A 22,411-nucleotide genomic window follows, 5' to 3' on the forward strand; every position below is an offset into this window, starting at 1 on the left:
TCATAATAGTTCTATAAGAATGTTCAAGTATTTTTTTACATCAGTCTAAAATATAATCAACCCACACAAAAAAATTTGGTTTTTCCACTAAACTATACTCTCTTTATTCTATAAGTCAAGAGTTCTACAAACTTACCGAAACAGATCCAAGTTACTGTATTTCTCAAACCCAGGTTTAAAGAAGGATGCAATAAATTTCCGCAAAGATGGAAGAAGATTATCTCCTTGATTCTATTTTTTAAAAAGAGAGGAAGGATATACATTAGACTTACAGTGTTTAATTATATCATTCAAAGGAGAAGGGCACCGGGGTGGCTCAGTTGGTCACGCGTCTGACTCTTGATTTAGGCTCAGGTCATGATCTCATGATTTTTGAGTTCGAGCCCCAAGTCGGCATGGAGCCTGCTTGGGATTCTCTGTCTCCTTTTCTCTCTGCACAGCCCACCCCCCACCCTGCCTTTGCCTCTCAAAAATAAACATATAAACATTTAAAAAATTCTTTTCAAGGGAGGAAAAAGCCCTTAAAAAAAAAAACACTGATCAGATTAAGTTTCTTGAATAGGTGGAGGTAGAGAGAACTTCTACATTTTGATCTCCAATTAAAGTCAACTAACCATTAAACAGCTTAACACCCGATATACCATATCCACCAATTGTCTAATAAGCTTCTATTACATGTTTAGCACTGTGTGAGGTGTGTTGGAGGCTCTAAATCTGGTTAAGACATGATTCTTGCCCTCAAAGAGTAGAGTATATAAAGCAGCTATCAACAAAATTACAAAGCACTATAGTAAGGGCAATGGCAGAACTATCCACAGAATATTTATAGCAAAGACAGAAGGAACATATAACACAGTCTGCAAAGGGAAAAAGGACCAGGAAAAGCTCCTTGGAGAGGCTGATGCCTGAAACATATTAAAGGATGAATAAGAAAATGTGAAACACAAAAACATATTTAAGAATTTTGAGGCTTTTTTTTTTTTACCTGTAGGATGAAGAATTTGCACATATGATAAAAAATCTCTGCATTCTGAGGATTTTTTTCAAATGCAGTAAGCCACACTGCTCTGGCTTTGTCGTGCTGATTTGTTTGCAAATATAAAGCAACAAGGGCTTCCAACAATTGGCAGTTCATGGGACACGTTTCCAATAAACATTTACAAAGCTCCACTGCAGCCTCATACCTTTAATAACAAAAAAACATGTCTAAACACATGAGAAAAAAAATCAACTTTTAACGCACAGTTAACTGCTTGTCGATTAAGTTTTACCTCTCTAGAAGCTGGTGCAGAGCAATCATGTTTGTGTAAAGTGGAACACAGACTTCTACTCTTTCCTCAACAGTATGGCTCTCATCTGTGCAAGCTTTCACAGCATCTATCCAAAAACATCACAATAACAGAAATCAAACATAAAATGAATTATCTGACTATGTTATTTAAATTCTGGGAGACTAATACAACATGGTGGCCTACCCTTTTGCTTGACCATAATCTTATTCATCTTTACTCCAGAGGTATTTTTAGGTATCTCCAAACTCCCTAAAACTCAACCTCTTACCCTCACATTCTTGGTAAGAATAAAACCATTCAATATGAGCTCTCGCACGTATCAAAGGTTTCACTTAAGTGTCTCTGCATTTACCTAAATTTCTTAAAACTGGTCTCAAAAAAAAAAAAAAAAAATCATAGAATGAATTATCTTTTGGTTTTTCTTTGACCCAATTCAAGAGGCCTTGCTCTCTGTTATACAGCCATTTAATTGTCTTCCTCTAAACTAGATCCTTTCCTTATTCCTTCAAAACACGTTTCCCTTGTAAAGAGTCCTTTACTTGATCCTGCTGGGTCTTAGAGAATGGTTCACTGTTTTACTTTGTACAGCTGTTACCATTTCCTCCTTTGCTCAGTGGTAGTATGATTTCCCAGATAGAGTGTCATTCTGAAACTGCACTTCTGACGTTCACTTACAAAAATCATCTAAACAAACCTAACGGCCAATACTACACTTGCTTCATTCTCAATTGATAATGTTCTTCCTCTTCTTCTCAATTTTTTTCTTCCCTATGCTATCAAGAGTTTATTTACATGTCCTCTTGGTCTCATTCATTGACTCTTCTCCTTCACCCCTGTTGCTATAGTCTTAAGTTTCCATTTTCTCAGAGAAAATATTTCATAGCTTCAACTACTAAAAAATTTACCGCAAGAGCACATTAAAAACTGTGAAGCACTTTATAATATAGTAGCTCCTACATTAATAACTTTCAAATCATTTTTCTATCCATAATCATCCACTTAAGGTCCACTTCCTTATTTCCTTCTGCCAGTAAGCATTTCCACTTGAATGGCCAATTACCATTCACAAATACTACTCCTACTACCAAAATCAGTCTTCCCAAATTTACTTGTTTTCTATTAATACACTTTTTCCCCCAGCCTCAAAACCCTGAAATCATCTTTGACTATTTCTTCTCTATTTCCCTCACATCTGCATGTGAGAACTTCAAATGTCTCCAATAAACATTCCCTCTTTCCCAGGTTCTGTTTTTTGTGCTTCACTTATGGCCATCAGCTTCTGGTTTTCCTACCTTTCAAATCATTCCTCTTCAGCACATTCTTCCTTTCTTCAAGAACCTTGACTGTCATCAAGTCTACCACTTACAAAGTTCATGAAAATCTGATATCATTCCACTTACCGAACTTAATTTCTACTGTTCTCTAGCATAAAACTCTTGCTTTGATAAGAACTCTCCCTTCTTCTAATCTCCCTTCAAATCCACTGCACCAATTTCTATCTACTTGTTGCTTTTTATTAACTTAGCTCCCTTAACAGGAATGTCCTGCTTTTCCTTCCTTTTCTTTGGTTTATTCACTAAATATTTACTAAGCACTTAGTATGCTGCAGACATTATAGGTCCTTGGGAAATACAGAACAAATAAGACCAGGGTCCCATCTTTGAGGAAGCCAACTATGTCACAACAGAATCAGCTTCACAGTCCAGTTCCAAGTCTTAATTCTTCTGCAAAGACTTCTTTCATCATGCCAACCTACAATAAGCTCTCTCCTTTGGGGTTATGACCTGCACAATATAATTCTATACATCACAAATCTCTGTCTCTTCTGAAGCACAGAATTTAGACTATATACCAATACAGTTACATGGTCTCATACATTTAATAACTGTGTCAAATGGATAAATTTTATCTTGTGACTAGGCTACATACTTCCTATTAGAAGGGAATAAGCTTTGTCCTTAACTGTTGTCCATAGCTGATATACCATTTAGCATATGGTAGTACTCAAACTCATTGACTAATGAAGAAAACATTAGTTACTTGAAAAGAGATGATATAACCTTTTAACTATCACCTTGATGGATTGTTTTAAAAAAATTACCTGGTTCTCTTATTCAATCAACTCATTAAATCTACATAATATGTTTTATCTACATATTTAGCCACAATCAAAAAAAATATTTAAGGTAATATAGTTCCTGGCTTTCATAGATGCCAAATGTCCATCTTATGTGACTCAACCCTTAATCTTTTAAGCATTGATATACTACTAAAGTGTTAAACTACAGCTTGAAATATGTAGATACAAATTTGTTCCAATTAATTATGAAGAATCATAATAAGGGGTAAGTTGATGTTCTAAATAACTTATAAACATTTGCACTTACCTTCGAAAACTGCTAGCAACATGTCAGGATTAGTCTTTACATCTTGAACTGTTTGCCATGGCATTACAAATGATTCTGTGTTAACAATTCTTGAAGGATTGGCATTAGATGGATCGTAAAATTTTGAAGGGAGAACGTTGAATTCAATAAGATGTATGTAGGCCAGCCATGCCAAGCATCGATCACTTGTTTTAAGGTATTCAGCTACTATTCCACCATTAGCTGATTTCAGTGCATTCTAGGTAAAATGAAAAAACAGCCTGTGTTTTTAGAAATAATGACTCCTATTCTTAGTAAGATTCAAATGTAAGGGCAAAGAAGAATACAAGGGTCGTATTTCTTTGGAGTGGTTCTTAAATATCTAAGTCAAAATTTGACAGCTGCCAATTTTTTTTTAATGAAAAAACTCTTTAGAAATGTCAATACAGATTAATATAATTTTTCCTCTGCTAAGATTTATAAGCTAATTACTGAAAAAAATTCAATTTATCTGTACATTTTTAGTGTCTCGACATTCAAAATCTAGTAAGACAAAAACAGTAAAACAACAAACAAAAAGACCCACCATACCCATACAGGAGATTTTCACTATGGACTAATTTTTTTTCCTTATTGTCTGAATACTGAAGTTTATTCTGGTGGGTACTTAACATACGTCTTCATTTAAACCTCATAAATAATCTTAAAAAGGCATTATCCCCACTAAGCAAATGAGGAAACAGTCATAAACTGACCCAACTCTACACAACTTACTGATAATAAGTGGCAAAACAAGGATTCAAATCTAAAGCCTGTGTGCTTATTAAACAGCTAATCTGTAATGTTTCAGACCTTTAAAAAATTCTCTATAAAATGTAATTAAATGCTATGATAAATGTTTACCTGTAAAACTGCAAGTGCACTCTGGCACCTTCCAGTAAATATGTGCAGCTGAACTCTAAACAAGAGAGCCTCTAAGAGCTGAAAGGACAGAATATCTGATGCTTCCCGCTTGGCTGCTCCCATCAGAAACTCCACCATTCTTTCACATACATAATCCTTTTCTTCAAAGGTGCTTTCTAGGTGCAGAAACTGCCCAAAGGGGTTTCATATAATTAATCCTGCTTCATAAAAATAAACTGTAAAGCTACAGATTTTCCACAGTTCATTAAATGTCATATTAAATCTTCAATTTCTGCAAAAAGGATCATTATAAATACGTGTAAACCCATCTTCCTGGGGCACCTGTCTGGCTCAGTCAGTACAGCAGGCAACGGGTGATCTCGGGGTTTTGAGTTCAAGCCCCATGTTAGGCAAAGAGCTTACTTAAAAAAAACAAAAACAAAAACAAAACCATCTTCCAGTACCATATTCTAGATTTCCCATTCTACAAGTTAGAAAGTAGAACCAAATGAAAACTAAAATCATACAGATGTACTCTTAGAATTACCACTGAAGCAAATTCATCTTTCCCTTCCTTGAATCAACAAAGTAATGGCAGCAAGACCATGACAAATTTACGAAATTTCAGGTTGCTGGTCAAGTACTATTTACATTGCTCAGGTTTGAGCACAAATTTTGTACATAAATATTGTACACAAATTCTGAGAACAGCATTCATATTAGATATATGTAGCAAAATAATTAAAAAGCCCTAAGAAATTAAAAGACCCCTTAAAGACCAAACAACTTTAAGGAAAAACTTCACACCCTATAAAATCTTATGGCAATCAATAGCATTAACTTTGGCACAAGGCTCCAGGTCAAAAATCAAGCATCTTTCACTGTCCAAACCTATTTGGTACCTGAGTTAGGAGAGAGAATGGCAAGTTCATTCATTAAGGGATAGCATGTTATCCAAATCTCTCTGTTCTGAATTTCAGTTAGCAAATAAATGACAGATCTGACAGTTAATACATTTATCTAAAAGTTTAGCTAAAACTTATGGTTGCTGAGTTCAGCTGATCAAAGTTCAGATATTAATAAATATTCATTCTACAAGTGGATTAATTATAATTTTAAGTTTAAGCATGGGTAGGAAACATCCCATTGTCTCAGAGAATAAAGGACTCATTTTTTCACCAAATCTCTGTATCATGGTAAAGTTCAGTATTAGTATGAATTTACAGATTAAGATTATTTCCTTAAGTAATGAGGATAGATAATAAAAAGACCAAAATGTTTTCTGACATTCATAAAAATGTTACATGAACACAGTAAATTAAAAAAATATTTTTTCAGGTGCTTTACAAAAAAATTCACGTTGCCCAAACCAAAACTGCCAATGAATAGGTAAGTGTAAAATGTTTTAAACCGTTTATGTTTTTTCCTTACCAATAAGGTTAACAAGAAAATTTACCCCTTCACTACATATTTTCTTCTTATTTTAAATTTAGTCCTGACCCATGAGTGGTTTTGAAGTTACAGGACACTGAAAAGTCATTATATCTACCTGCAGATAAACCATATGACTTTATTAAGCTATGCATCAATATTTAAGATGATCCAAAGAATTATAATAACACATACACATACACTATGCTATCTATTCTACTCACAGTCCAAAAACTTTGATAGTCAGGAGCATATTCAACAGCTGTTTCACACATTTCCTGCACTTCTTCCTTGGTTCCTCTTTTTGAGAACAATCTGAGGTAATGGCACCAAATTTCTGGATTGTCTTTGTTGTTTTCCAAAGCTCGAGCCAGAACATTTAAAGCAGAATCCAAGGACTCTGAACATAGCCTACATAAAAGAAAAAAACCAGGAACATCTTTTTTAAAAAATACTTCAAGATACTCTTAAATCAGGCTGATCTAATGAGTCAACTTTAAAGTTTCATTAAAAAAAAAAAAATTTTTTTAATGTCTATTTATTTTTGAGAGAGAGTGAGACAGCACGAGCAGGGGAGGGGCAGAGAGAAAGAAAGACACAGAATCCGAAGCAGGCTCCAAACTCCACACTGTCAGCACAGAGCCCAATACGGGGCTCAAACCCACAAACTATGAGATCATGACTTGACCTGAAGTCGGATGCTTAACCAACGGAGCCACCCAGGTGCCCCTAAAGTTCCATTTTCTATTGGAACCTACCAAGAAGCTAGAAAGACCTATGACAAAGGGAGGTAGATTAGGATTTTAAATCACATCAGTCAAAAAAAAAAGGTCCTGATTTCCCACAGACCTAACAATTCCTTTTTAAGTGGATGTTCAATGAGCATTTACCAAAAAAAAAACCAAAAACCAAACAAACAAACAAAAAACCCACTGTTATAAAACCCTTAGATTATCAACTTCAAATGTACTTTATGTCTATATTTAGCAATACCTTTTATGAGTTACTCTGGTCTGGGAATGGGAAAAGTTAAACAATTCCCCCTCAAGGCCAACTACTGCCAACACAAAATATCAAAGCTTTCAATGTAACAGTTCTTTTCAACGGTCAAGGGCTTGCTATCTCTTCAAGAAGATAACTGTCTCATGATCCTATTCATAAAATAATGTACAGTTCTTTTGGCCTTCACTCAGTAAATGAGTCAGAAAAGAAAACACCGTAACTTACCTCAGTAACATGGAAATGACACACAAGGTAAGTTAAACAAGCACCATATTCAGGTATGTGTGATACATTAGCATCCCGCAGTGCTGCCTTACTAACAAAGCTTTTATACCAAGTTTTCTGACATTCAAAATAGCTTTCAAAAACTGAATTATAAATTTTCAAGTATAGTAATAAAAGACTATTCCTGATAATAAAAGATTACTCCTGTTAATAGTATCAAAAAGTTGGAGTTAGAAAATGCAACAGGTTTATGAGAAAAATTACTATTTACCTTATTTGAATACATGTAACACCACCCACAGAAAAAAAGCCAATTCATCAGAATTTAGATGTTCCTAGACAAGCTTTAAACCCCTAAATTAAAAACTAACATAAAACTTAATTTGTTCCATTGTGATTTTACCATAATTTTAAGAGACTATCACTATGTGCCTAACTTTAAAAAAAAAAAAAAAAACCAAAACAATAATCCTTGCACCACTCAGAATATACTGTTTTAACTAATCCTGCTTTGAAATAAGAGCCTACTGGAGTTAAAAACTGTGGCTAATTTATTACCCACACACTGAGCCACACAAACAACTCAAGATCTAACCTTAAACTTTTTCTAACAGCTTTTAAACAATACAGTGCTTCTGGTTTTGTCAAAAAACAAAGACCTCATTGATTCCATGATGTAAACGTGATTACCACAGATAAAATACACTTCAAACATAAAAATATAAATGTGCAACAGTTGACACAAAGATCAGAAGTGGACCTACCCCTCATTCTGATTCAAATACTTGTATGCAAGCTTGAGCCAAAGCTGTACATGAGATGGATTTTCAAGCACACTTGCTTCTAAATTAGCAATGTCATCAGTCTCATTTGTAAAGTATCTGACATCATCTGGAGTGACAACTGTATCCAAAGCTGGAACATTTATTCGGTTCTCTGGCTGGAAGGCTGGAAAGAAAAGTATCATTAGCTTCACACTTTCTTTTATCCACAGACGAAGAGAAAACAATTGGCCTCAACTTTAAAATAATCTAAAAATCTAAATATTCGAAATATATGCAGTAGCTCATAGCTTTAAGATAGAATGGTCATATACTAGGACCCTTCTAAAAGTGAAAGGGATGTTATTAAAAACTATATCAGAGTAACAGGTATAAACTAGGATTCTGCTGGACAAACCAGAAGTATGGTCTCCCTACTTGAAGGATAAGTGGCATCACCTGATAATTCACATTTACTAAATTAGAAAAGAAAAAAAAAGTTATAATTTATGAAGATAAAATTATCCCACTACATTTAGAAAAAAGTATTAACATAAATAAGCACATGAAAGCATATATCCATTAGATATCTGCTAATCCACATATAGTAAACAAATTATGCAAACTTTATTTTTATTTATTTTTTTGACTTTATTTTTGAGAGAAAGAGAGAGACAGAACATGAACATAGGAGGGGCAGAGAGAGGAGAAGGAGACACAGAATCTGAAGCAGGCTGCAGGCTCTGAGCAAGCTGTCAGCACAGAGCCTGATGCGGGGCTCGAACCCACAAACTGTGAGATCATGACCTGAGCTGAGGTCAGATGCTCAACTGACTGAGCCACCCAGGCGCCCCAAATTACAAACTTTAAAAAAATTAGTAAATAAAGCAGAGTTAAGATAACATAAGATATACTTGACAATACACTACTCATTCATATTTACCTTGTTTGTTCGTTTATTCGTTCTGGAAGCCTACTGCATGTCAACAAGCAGACTCAAACACAAAAAAAATACTACCCTTACCCTCAAGGACACCCAGGCAGTAGTTCTCAAGTGGGAGCAGCACTGCTCGCCTCTCCCTTGCTCAAGTATGTTGAAACCATCACATTTACTAAAGAGTGATCCCTGTATTTACTGGGCAGGGGTCATGAATACAAGGGGCAATCCTACACAATGAAGAACTACATGCATTAAAGGCCAAATGGTATCACTGTTTTAAAAAAATAGAAAAAAACAAAAAACAAAAAACTAATAAGCTTGTAGCTACACCAAAAAATTAGTAAAGCGTTAGACAAAGATGAACACCACAATTTAATGATTCAGGATCTTAAATTACTTCTTACCATACTTAATTGGTCCTGTAGACTGTTCCTCATCACTACTGAAGCTATTCTCTGAAATAGGTTTTCTCCAAAATTTTGGCTTCCATTTTCTTTTATCTTTGTAGGTTGTAAATGGAGGTGCTAAAGTAGACAGATTTCTTACAGTTTTTAAGGCTATCCACACAATACTCAAAAAAAGCTAAATTTATTCTGTTAGTCAGAAATGACACACACATATATATATTTTCTGCCCTATAGGAAGAAACATTTATTCTACTCTATAAGCATGTTTTATATATATATATAAATATATGTGTATTTTTTCAGAACATAATGCCAAAAAATTTGCTATCATACAGAAACTCTAAGGTCCTTTTGTGGGTATGTGTGTGTGAGACAGAGAGAGAGATACTCACTATGGCCTTTACTTTCATTGATATTGCTAACAAGGAGCACAGCCATCTGGTCCATGGACATTCGATCTTTATTTACTCCAAAAAGTTTTTCAACGTATTTTTCTGAAATTAGAAGAATGCTGTCTTCATAAAAAGCATAAAACCATGGATTACAGAGACAAGGCTAATTAAAGAGTATAAAGTGAAGAGTAATTTAAAAATTAAAAGAAAGTATACGTTATTAGTCAAAAACATATATGCCTCCCAGAGGGCAAGGACTCCACTACCTTAATTACTATGGCAAATCCTACCACATCATGCACCCAATTTGGACTTAAAAAGAAAAAAAAGTATTTCCTGAAACAAACTAAACAAGTAAGTAAAAATTAAAGTGCCAAATTGAGAATGATCACACAGATTCAGTGACTTTACAATCACTCTGGGTTGTGATTAATACTAAATTTAATAAACACCAATTCCTTTATTTCCAGAAAACTTGTACTTTAAGGTTTAAAATTTGGCAATAAATCTGGAGAAAATCTTAACAGTATTTACTCACAATGTGTGACAGTAATCTACACTTTCTATAGTATCAGAGTGTATAAAGTCCTTTTTATTTCTTTGTAAAATATGAAACCACATTCATCTTAATTTCCATCCCTTCTCTATTTTTTAGAATAATAAAAATAGGAGTCTTTTAAAATCATTAATAAAACTGCTAAACGAGTATGTTAATATATTCTTCTAAATAAACTGAACTATTTATTTAGATGAGTTCTTCCCAAAGAACTTTCCACAACAATGGAAATGTCTTGTATCTACACTATCCTATTGGTAAGCACTTACGGCTGAGATCAAAAGCAACTATGAAGTACTTGAAATGTGGCTAGTGCAACTAAGGAAGAAATTTTAATTAACTTATATTTGAATAGCAACATGTGGCTAGTGACTACTATATAAAAGCAAATCTGGATAAAATGCCACAGATGAATGTACTGAATTATTACAACTACTTAAAGATGCCAATAAGTAAACATACAATTTTTAATTGCCTAAATTCAAGTTTTCACAACAAGAGGTCTTTAAGTACCTGCTGCAGCAGCAATTTCTTCATCAGTGCTTGTCTCTGAACAACCAATCAAAGACAGATTATATGACAGAATGTCCTGGAATAGCTGTTTTCGGCTAAGCGTATAGTCTTGTGTATGCTGCCTAAAATAAAATAACAACACAGAAAAGAGAATTATGTACATATCAAAACTAAATAACCAAGACCCTTTTAAATTATAAAATATTCACAAATAAAAACTACTCACCACTGACAATCATCATCATTACATGTTCCTGTTAAATCAAAACGGCAGAAACACTGATCGGGTTCAATCATATTACTGTATGATACTGAGCTCAAGGGAAGTTTTTCCTTGGTTCGATAGTATGGACTAAATCTAAGGAGGAGAAAGGTAGACAGGCACATTATACTCCACAAACAATCCCTATAAAATTAAGAAATTTTTATTTTTCTCCATTAAAATTTCTATGCTTTGAGCTTACTATTTATCTAGTAACTTAATACCAAAATGAACTCGAAAAAACCAGAGTATCAACTGACAGAGACAACTACTTTTATACCTAAAACACAAAAGATCTGAAATAGAAAACAACAACAAAAATCCTTGTATTTAAACCTAGTGTCTTATCATATAATAAAACAGTATATAATATGGGCATTTCTTGTACAATTGGCATTTCTTGTGCAGCCAACAAAATAACCAGGGTTATAACTAGTGTCTGTACTACCCAATAGGTGCTTTACGATTTTATAATTAAATCCTACCCATTTAGTCTCACAAAGTCCAGAAGGCTTTAAAAAAGACATCCACAAAGCTAATCACCTAAGAATGTCTAAATCAATTTTATAAACACTAGCCAATGCATTCCTTAGAGTAATGATAAAATTCTTTTTAAAATTAAAAAATTCTTGTGGCGCCTGGGAGACTTAGTTAAGCGTCAGGTTCTTGATTTCAGCTCAGGTCATGATCTCATAGTTCATGAGATAGAGCCTTGCGTTGGGCTGTGTGCTGACACAGGTAACCTGCTTGGGATTCTCTTCTCCCGCTCTGCCCCTCTCCTGCTCGCTCATTCATGCTCTCTCTCCCAAAATAAACATTAAAACATTTTTTTTAATTCTCATTCGATTCCAGTTATTTTTCCTAAAATCCCTAATAGACAGTAATCCAGAATTCTCCACAATTCCCCAATAGCCAGAAATAAGGATTTGGTAAGAATAAACCCACTATGAGCTAAACTTTACTTCCTAATATGGTTCACATCTGACAACAAGACAATTTTATTTTCCCTAAAAGGACAAGTTCATTTTTCAGTCACCAAAACGCAATTATTTTTTCATTACTGTTAAACATCCAAGGTTATACTATCATTAAGATCAAGGAACAGTCCTGAAATTCAAGTTTACTGAATCTTTCTTTTATACCTGTACGACTTAAAAACTAGAAGAGGACTATGATAGGGTCTAAAAGGACATGGCTTCACTTCTGTTGTTTTACTCTGTGCTGTCACAAAATCCACATCCACAGAAATCTCCTACAAAAGAAAACAGTAATTACATAAAGTAAATAAGCCTAGGGTGAATCCCAGATTTTATACGGAATATGAAATGTTCAGTTACCTGACCATGCAAGGCCTTTTCTGCAATGCCTGTGGTGGTTTTTAAAATCAGTTGTTTTAAGCTGTCAGCTTTTGAATATAATTTTTGCAATTCACCAATTTTTAACCCTAGAAAAAGTTCTGGTTTTTCTACCGTATTCTTAGCAGGTTTGTTTATGCATTCTTTGTTAGGTGTATCAGTGTGCTTAAGGTTAGGTTTAGTAAAAGAATTAGACTCTAAGAACGATCTTCTTCGTTCTCTGTTTGAACCAGACAAAATCTCATCATCAACATCATTTTCCTCAGTGTCCAGACTTAATTTATCTTGAGTCAGATCATGAAGTGATGGCTGGGGTAAAGAAAATTCAGGTTCCTCCTCCACAACTGGAGCAATATTTTGTTGTTCCTTTGCTTTAAGGGCCCGGGCTTCTTTTAGTTTCTGAATTTTCAGGGCATACTCATATTCTAGTTTTTGTAATCGTCTTTTTTCCATAGCAATTAGTTCTGCTGAATGCTTTCTTGGACTTGATATTGGAGAATTGTCCAGTCTCATCATTTTGTTTGGCTGGGGGGAAACATAGTATACATATTTTACATCACTATGATTTCATAAACAATTTTTGGTTGGTGTTATCCCTACAATACAATGCCAACAATATAAAACTAAATCACTGATGAGAATAAAACAGTTTTATAGAAGTCCCCAACAGTTATGCCAGTTAATCAATAATCTATGAAAAATAAAACAAAAAGATGAAATAAAACAACTAAAAAATTAAGTTTCCAAAAATATGGATGTCATTTAAAAACAAAGCTTTAATCTTTCAGAATATGCAGGAAAAAACGTGTTATTTTATATATCTCTTACCCTTAAAAGTATCATAAAACTTTCTCCTTTCCAAAAATAAAATATTCCTACAAACTTACTCCAAGGCGATCTTGTTCCAGTTTACGTTTTCCTATTTCTTTACTAGCCACTGCCTTTGCCCGAGCAAGCTCCTCTCCGTACTTTAGAGTCAAAGCTTTCTTAATTGTAACACGTTGTTGAACTTTGTGAATCTGAAAATATAGGATAATTCTGAAAATGTAAATGTAAATCTTAAGAGAGGACATACCTTCCTCCTTAAACACAGCAGTTTTAGAATATTCAACTGAAAATAAAAATATTCCAAAATTATGTCTCAATGGAAGATAATATATCGGTTACACATTTTGATGGCTTTGGTTTATGGTTTTGTTTTATAAAAAAAACTTAGCCCATAAAAATGAGTAGGAATGTGAGACTACAATATCTTCATTTAAAAAAAGAACATTACTTGTTCCTGAAGCTTCTTCAAAAACATTCTGTTGACACTGAGAATTTTCTCTGTTGCCTGAAGCTGTTCTGTAAGTTTTGTAATCTTTGTTTCAGCATTTCGAACAGATTCTTTCTTCTTAGCTTCTTGTTGTACTAGATTCTTTAAAACAGACTCATCTTTCATCAAGAGAATCCTAATTGGAAAATAAAATTTTTTTCTCAACTAGTGGATGAATACCATCAGAATAAAAAATTTCCAAAGCAGTAGCTCATTTTAAAAAATATATCAATACAGATGAAAATTTAAAAGGATTAATGTTTTCATATTCACACACATATTCAAATAAACACGATTACATTTAATGAAAGCAACTACAGGTCAATATCACTAAGTTTGACTAAGGTGAATTACAGCTGAAAAACTATTACTAGTAGATGTGACTGAATCTGACCCTATAGGATTCCTGAAAAATGAGAACTTAAGACAGAAAATTGCTATGTTTGGCTTCATTTATAATGCTCTTAATAGATACACAAATAAACATCTAATAAATATAATCAAGCACACTTACAAATCTCTTATCTATTTTATTTAAAGCTAGGCAAGCAAGGGGACAGGAAGTCTAAATTTTTAAACAATATACAGATATAAAGATTGGAACTGTGAATAAAAACAAAACAAATTAATAAACAAACAAATAAATACAGATTTTAATTTTCTCAACTACTGAATATTATGGTAGACCATAAAATTAAAAAAATGAAAGACCTTGCCCAGGAGATATATTTCAACAGTCACAACAATTGTCATCTAAAATGAATCACAGAGTCAGAGACTATGTGATAGAATGGGGAGTAGAAATAAAAGAATTTTTTAAAACCTTTTCACTTTCTGGGGCACCTAGGTAGCTCAGTTGGCTAAGCATCCAACTCTTGATTTCAGCTCGGTGATGATCTCATGGTTCATGGGATCAAGCCCCACATCGGACTCCATGCTGACAGTGTGAAGCCTACTAGAGATTCTCTCTCCCTCTCTGTCCCTCCCCTGCTCTCTAATAAACTTTAAATAAATAAATATTAAAACCTTTTCACTTTTTATCGAAGTTAACAAATAGAATCTAAATGAAATTTATTTTAATCTTTTTTAAAACATACACAATACCATTTCTCATTGATAATTTTGGAGATTTACAGTCACCGCAGCATTTCATTTATGGAGAATACTTTTCATATCTCTAATATCAGGGTGTGTCTTAACATTATTATATATCATAGTTTGGCTAGCAGCAGGTTTTCTTTCTTAGTGAACAAAATAATGGCATATTTTAATTGTAATTAAAATATGGTAGTTAGCACAAAGACAAATATTCAAAATACTTAATCTCCAATGTCTTATTCAAAAATAAAGAACAGGGGCAGCTGGGTGGCTCAGTCAGTTAAGCGTCAACTCTTGGTTTCAGCTTAGGTCGTGAGCTCATGGTCCTGACATTGAGCCCCGCATCTGGTTCTGCGCTGACAGCCTGACAGCATGGAGCCTGCTTGGGATTCTCTCTCCCTGCCCCTTCCCCATGTGTGCTCTCATGTATGCGCACACTCTCTCTCTCTCTCACGAAATAAACTTTAAAATAAATAATAAAAGAAATAAGGAACAGAACATACTTTTGTTTACTTATAAAAATTTACATAGTCCCTATCGCCTTAATACCTCTCCTTGAGGGATTTGTGTGTGGTGCCTTGTCAAAACACTCCAAATTACATTCTTTTTTATGATTTAAAAAAATAAAGAGTACCAAGGTGGTTGTAAATTCTACCTTTTCCCCTTCACTAATTAACTATGAGTGGATTAACTTCTGAAGCTTGTTTCAAAAACCATTATTTATACACCGTTAATGATTTTTAACATTAAGAATTAATCCATCCCTGTAATCATTTTTTACTATTAATCTTTGAAGTTTAAGAATCGGTTAGTCAGTCAGTTATTAAAAACAGAATAGGGGGAGTCTAACCATCTTTGCACAGAACCTCCCCTGACATGTGTAAACCTACAGGAGGACTAGCAGAACAAAACTCACAAGTGTTGATGTTAACTAAAGCCATTTTGCTCTTCATCAACTAATGATTTCAAGGTATATGGAGCAAAAAAGATATATAGCCATAATACTTCTATCAAATACACGCTAATGGTCCTCATCAAAGACTATTACAAAAATCTGCAACTATATATGGGGACAGATGTTAACTTAATGTGGTGATCATTTCATGATATACACCTGAAACTAATATAATATTATATGTCAATTATACCTCAATAAAATAACTTCCCCAAATATGCTAATGAATTAAAATGAATTCTATGACTCATGTCCATCTTATGAAGTTACACATTTTCAAAATTTTGCAACACTACTCGAACATAGTAATTTCACAAAACACGTAAGTTTAGGATTGTAACTTAATATTCACACACATTTATAGTAACACCATATTTGACTATGTGTCTTACTGAACAGACTTGGTAATGATTATTTCCAACTGAGCCCATCTTCAACAATATGGTTCTAATGAAGTTATTTCAAAAAGATGTCAAAGTTTTAAGGAAAATTCCAAAACAAGGAGTTTCACAAATGTTTTTAGCAATGAATAAGCCATGTATATATCTAACAGGAAAAAAATCTCCTCTGAAATCTTGATATTTTTATTTAAACATTAATACTATTACTTTATGTAAATGTATTATTCAACAAAATGATAGCTTTCTATGGTTTTGCCAAGTATAAAAGAATCTGTAATTATACAATATAGTTATTATTAACATTAACTGTAAAAATATATCATTCAAATATAGGAACATTTAAATATATGCCAGTACTTAATCAGATAAAGAGGCTCACCTATGTTTTTTAAGTTTCGCTTCTGCATCTGTAACCTGCTTAGTAACCATTGCTATTCTGCCAATCCCATCAATTTCTACATCAGAGTTTGCTGGGGATGATGAACTTGTCTTCAGATGATCTGATTTAATTAAACGCTGCTTCTCTCGACTAAAATAATCAATAGAAGTAGACGAATTACACCAAAAAATAAACTAAAATTACTTATCTTTGATAAAGATGTGTTCTATTTCATAAAATAAAGTAAAAATATTAATCATATTGACTAATAATAACCAAGCTGGCATTCAAAGTTGACAATATACAATAGCCTAGGTAGAGAAATGTCAAATCACAATGTTATACACCTGAGACTAATGTAACATCCTCCCATCAATTACTAAAACTACAACAGGAATCTACTACTGATTCTACTATTTTTTCAACTTTACTAAGGTATAATTGACAAATAAAATTATATATTTAAAGTATAAAAAAGTGTAGTTCTCCTTTATAGCAGCTTTAATCCTTTTCTAAGCTGTTTTTATCTCAGTGCACCACTGTATTCAAGCCTATAAGTGATCGATCATCTGGCTCCCCCTCCTGTGAATTATAAAGATATTAACTCTGCAGCTTGGATACTCTGCAGCTTGGATAAAAATCAGCATCACTCATTGCCTAATACGAATACGGTATATAAAGAAAAGAGCACGTATCTTTAAAGCTAATTACATAAAATGCTACTTACTTGGCAATCTCTTCCTTTAACAATCTATATTCAATCTTCTTTTCTTCAGGCAAAGCTTCAGGTGTTCTCAAGGGATCATTTTCTTTTTCAGATTTTGGAGGTACTTTCGGTTTTGAAGCTTGCTAGAAAACAGTTGAAGTCAACCAGATCAACAGCTTTCAATAATCCCATGCTAAGCTTTAGCTAAGTTTTATATTTATATTGCAACCCAGTGCACATTTATTTAGCTATTTAGAAATAACAGAGTATCTTCATCATTACTTTATATTTCTTTTCTTAAAACAACACAGCCTGTTAACCACAACTTAACTGTACAATCCACTAAGACCTACAGTTTTAAAATAATTGAACTAAATCATATGTAACCAACATATGCACAGTAAGAATAGGGGTAAAAGTTGTACTGGGGCACCTGGGTGGCACAGTCAGTTAGTTAAGTGTCTGACTTCAGCTCAGGTCATGATCTCGTGGTTCGGAAGTTCAAGCCCCACATTGTGCTCTGGGCTGACAGCTCAGAGCCAGAAGCCGGCTTTGGATCCTATGTCTCCCTCTCTTTCTGCTCCTCCCCCACTCATGCTCTGTCTCTCTCTGTCTCTCTTTCAAATAAATAAACACTAAAAAAAAATTTTTTTTAAGTTGTACTGAGATCATAAAAACTATTTTCTGGTAATATGATACAATTCCAAAGCAATACATTTCCTTGGTACAGAGGACAATTATCTACTCAATTTAACTATTTTGAAAAAGGTACTAGCCAATTTGAATAAAAATAAAGTGGACTTTAATAGTTAAGTCTAATTAAATTTATACATGCTTCATTACATAAAGTCCTAAATAACACAGTACTTAAAATATCCCCACAACTCAATATATTAAAAACTTACACCTCTAAGGTCTAATTTTCAGGGAAAAAAACTTTAACAGTGATCAATAAATCATCTTTTCATCTTTCATTATTGCACTTACTTCAGCAGTTCGTCTTGCTTCCTTAATCATGGACTCCAATCCACCAAAAACACTATTTGTTGCCTTGGAAGCCTCTCCATCAGATTCACTGTCATCTGAATCATTCAGTGTTACAACCACTGATTTATGCTTTGGAAGCTGCAAAGACAATATATCTGTTACTCTTGATGACAGAAGTTATCTATTCTTTTCTGGGCCCTACCACAATTAGATAGGTAACCTTGGACAAGTCACTTCACCTCTTTTAATTTCAATTCCTAAAAATAATGAATCCAAGTAGATAGTTTATAGTTTTTTATGTTTATGTTGCCTAACTTTGTTCCACTTCACCAATACTGGTTATTTGCCCACAAAATAAAATATTCTATATTGTCAGTCTTTCTAGACACTTACTGTGACCACCCTTCTCATTAAGTTTTATATTCTCCAACTTTCTATAAAGAACCATAATGCCACCTAAATTAATTCTTTTACAACCAAACAAAAAAATAATTAATGACAAATTATACAATTTACAAATTACACAATTAATGACAAACTTTTTTGACACATATAAATAAACTGGGAGGCAGGGAATAAGACAGTAAAATTTCATAAAAATTTCTCACAAGCTATGTAGCAGTAGGATTAAATATTCTGCTTGTTTTTACCGAAATCACAGTTCGTGGAAGACGAGGTCCTCTATGAAACTTTGGATTCTGAATCCTAGGCTGAGATACTGTATTAATACTGACTATTGATAGATTGCTTCTTGGCACAGGCTGTGAATTGTTCAGTACTGGAGGTGAAGGTGGGTCACTATTACTAGATGTTTCCTAAATAAGGAAAAGAGAAATATGAAACATTTTTAAATAAAAAGACACTTCTGTCATTTTTTAGACTAGTGCTACTTTACTGAAAAGCCCAATGAATCCCAAACAGAAAAGCAGAACTACCTAAAACTAAGCTCAAGAGCACCACCTAGAGGTTCAGGCACCTAAATTACCTCTGGCTTAAAAGCTCTTTTATTTGCAAGAGATTTAAGTAGCTCTTCTCGAAGCAGCATTTCTTCCTCCTCTTCCTCATCTGCAAAAGGTGGTTTTGGAGGCTGTTCTGGATCTTCAGGTGGAAGAGGTGGTAAAGGTGGTAGAGGAGGTAGAGGTTCAAGAGAAACACATAAGCCTTCCACATAAGGCTGGCTCAAAGGTGGCATAGACTGGTTATTTTTAGAAGAGAAGAAATAATAATTACAATGCAAATACTACCAATTCAAAATGTTTATCTATGGAGCTACATTAAATTTAAAAAAGTAAACTTTAGATTATTACTTCAATTGTAAACAGAAGTGAACTAAGCATCCTGTAAATCTTAAAACTAACTCAAATTCAATATTCAACCATGAAAAAAGTATAATTTTTACAATAAAAAAATCAACGATATTTGAAACATTTAATTTATGAACTTCAGGGCAATTATACAAACTCTTCCATTATCTTTCTTATTTTCATTTAGCATTCTAAAAGACAGAAATCAAATTTTACAGGGTCTTTCCCTTTAGATGACTACCTGAAAACAAGTGGAATTACTGAAAACAAAGGTGATATTTAAGTAAAAAACAAAATTAGGCACCAAAGAGATTCCGAGAATAGTCCAGAGTATCTCAAGAACTGTCAAGAACAATCTCTTAATTCCTTGTGAAATGGCTTCTTAGAAATTATAAAGAAAACTAATTGTATACAAATCCTTGAGTTTGGAAAGTTTTGTTTCAAAGACCTTCTAGTATTTCCCTTGGCACTTAGCTCATCCATTCTCCATTTCCCAAAAGAAAACATTTCAAAGGGGAAAAAAAACCTTTTCCTTCACTCTGTGCTCTAATATTCCCCTCACCTTAAGCTAGGACACCAGATGTCCACCTAGCAACTGTGAAATGGTAATGTTCCCACTAACTCACTGAGAACTTCAGAACTTTTACTTAATGATTCCCTCACTTCCTTTTTTCCCTTTTTTTTTATAATTGGGGGACTGGCAGTTCTTTTAAAAGGAAGATGGGGAAAAAGAAATTAACTTCTACATAAAATGATCTTTTTTTGCTGAAATTTCAAATAAAAAATAACCATAATTCACCAAAAGAAAAAGGAAAGAATTTATTTCTAGAAGTATCCTTCATGCATCTAAATCCCAACTGCCAAAAAAGATAATACAAAACAGGAGATAATCTCATTCTTCTTTGGAATAAAGTTTTGGAGTAGCTACTAGCCGAGAAGGAAAAAGGAAACACGGTAAGTACTGAACAAAAGTACACATGAGATTAAAAAATAGCTATGAAAAAAAATCTACCTTCTGGACAACCCCGCCAATACATAAATAACTATTTATTCTATAGGTTTCATAGCTATTCATTTTGGTAAACAATTCTAATTGAAGCTCTCTTCAAACATTAACTGCTTTTAATTACCTGCCAGTTTTTCAGAACAAATTAGAAAAGACACAAAACAACAAAATAATTCTCTTAGAAATCACATCAGTTCTCACTTACAGAAACCTGAGGTGGTGGAGGCAAAGAAATAGATGGTGCTGGAGAAAAATACCCCAGTGAACATTCAGAGAAGAATGGTGGTTGCACCGGTGAAGGGGCTGTAAAAAATTTTTTCATTAAGAATTTACAGACAAATATTCTTCAACAGGAATAAATTAAGATTATGATATGTTTGAAGAAATAAAAATACATCAAAGTAGAGTGCAAATTAATCTCTAACAAATTCTTTAACCTCCATGAATCCTTTCCACCTATTTAAAATTATCCTTTATCATAACATCAGCCTTCCAACTTAAGCTGACAATTAGTGCCTTAAAACTCTCTAGTTTGAAAAAAACAAAAAAATCCAAAAACCTCTCTAGTTTGTTCCACTTTTCACCTAATGATGGTAACAAGGAAGGAATAGAGCAGGAAAGGCTCTTTTTTTTTACATACTTTTTTTTTTACAAACATATTTTTTAAAGGAATAGTAAAACAAAAAATTCCCTTGAATCTGCTAAAGTGCCCTAACCAATAAAACAAAACAAAACCAGTGATGTAATTTCATTCTTCATGTGGAGCAAAGAAATGAACTATTAAGCTGTACAGAAAGCAAATAGCGGGGCGCCTGGGTGGCTCAGTCGGTTGAGCTTCCGACTTCAGCTCAGGTCATGATCTCACGGTCCGTGAGTTCGAGCCCCGCGTCCGGCTCTGTGCTGACAGCTCAAAGCCTGGAGCCTGTTTCAGATTCTGTGTCTCCCTCTCTCTCTGTCCCTCCCCCATTCATGCTCTCTCTCTGTCTCAAAAATAAATAAACATAAAAAAAAAAAAAAGAAAGAAAGCAAATAGGACTAGAAATGAAAAGAACTACTTATATTTAATCAATTAAATGTACACTAAGTCACATTTTAATAATTCTGAAATAAAATCAATGCATCTCTTAAATTGTTAGCATTTTTTCTTCCATGGTAGCAGATAAAAATAATTATGCATTTCAACTTCAGTAGTTTCTTAAGACTAGGTGAAATATGGCAGATTCAAAGACGACTCTTGCTACCCAGTAACTATAGACAAACTTCAGGGAAAAACTAATGCTTCTTCTTATCCAGCTGTCTCACAAATCAATATGGCTATTACCCACATGATTTATATGGTTAACTTGTACCATATAATGACAGCATTTGAATATACATTGGCCTTTAGAACATTATACTTCTTAAATATCAGTACCTGTACTGAATATAGCAAAAAGTTAAAATTTGATAAAGTTGAGTAAAGACTGCATTCTCTATTAATTTTTTAAAGTTTATCTATTTATTTAAAGTGGGCCCTACACCCAACACGGGGCTTGAACTCACAACCCCAATGACAAGAGTTGCATGCTCCACTGACTGAGCCAGCCAGGTGCCCCATTTTACAAAATTCTTTTGAAAGCATAGTTCATAAAGTTATTTTATAGAAATAGAAAGTATTAATAATATTACCAATATTGGGAATGCAATGAATTATCTCAAAGAATCTACGAATAAGAAAACTTAATACTGACCAAAGAGTTAAACGTTGAAATAAAAACAGGGGTGCGTGGGTGGCTCAATTAAGCTTCCAACTCTTGATTTTGGCTTAGGTCATGATCTCACAGTAGTGAGATCGAGCCCCGAGTTAGGCTCTGCT

At 33.6% G+C, this 22,411-nt stretch overlaps 1 protein-coding gene across 4 annotated transcripts in view; it reads right to left on the reverse strand.

The window, feature by feature from the left end:
• ZFC3H1 (zinc finger C3H1-type containing) overlaps positions 1-22,411 on the reverse strand; it is a 76,806-nt gene that overhangs the window by 31,605 nt on the left and 22,790 nt on the right. For 3 of the 4 annotated variants that reach the window (XR_007456731.1, XR_007456732.1, XM_049625969.1), the window contains exons 7-27: positions 20,762-20,859; positions 19,232-19,441; positions 18,897-19,061; positions 18,247-18,384; positions 17,281-17,402; positions 16,554-16,703; positions 13,682-13,856; positions 13,293-13,424; positions 12,388-12,930; positions 12,193-12,302; positions 11,015-11,146; positions 10,789-10,910; positions 9,720-9,821; positions 9,325-9,444; positions 7,984-8,167; positions 6,217-6,403; positions 4,562-4,750; positions 3,680-3,917; positions 1,272-1,377; positions 986-1,184; positions 137-231 (exon numbers count right to left, since the gene is read on the reverse strand). Coding sequence is in view for 2 of the 4 variants with exons in the window: in XM_049625969.1 (XP_049481926.1) it covers positions 137-231; positions 986-1,184; positions 1,272-1,377; positions 3,680-3,917; positions 4,562-4,750; positions 6,217-6,403; positions 7,984-8,167; positions 9,325-9,444; positions 9,720-9,821; positions 10,789-10,910; positions 11,015-11,146; positions 12,193-12,302; positions 12,388-12,930; positions 13,293-13,424; positions 13,682-13,856; positions 16,554-16,703; positions 17,281-17,402; positions 18,247-18,384; positions 18,897-19,061; positions 19,232-19,441; positions 20,762-20,859 (3,517 nt within the window). In the remaining 2 variants the exon portion in view is untranslated. The remainder of the gene's footprint in view (positions 1-136; positions 232-985; positions 1,185-1,271; positions 1,378-3,679; positions 3,918-4,561; positions 4,751-6,216; positions 6,404-7,983; positions 8,168-9,324; positions 9,445-9,719; positions 9,822-10,788; positions 10,911-11,014; positions 11,147-12,192; positions 12,303-12,387; positions 12,931-13,292; positions 13,425-13,681; positions 13,857-16,553; positions 16,704-17,280; positions 17,403-18,246; positions 18,385-18,896; positions 19,062-19,231; positions 19,442-20,761; positions 20,860-22,411) is intronic. The other variant, XM_049625970.1, reaches the window with a different exon arrangement.

Source organism: Panthera uncia, chromosome B4 (assembly GCF_023721935.1).
Source record: "Panthera uncia isolate 11264 chromosome B4, Puncia_PCG_1.0, whole genome shotgun sequence".
Classification (NCBI taxonomy): domain Eukaryota; kingdom Metazoa; phylum Chordata; class Mammalia; order Carnivora; family Felidae; genus Panthera; species Panthera uncia.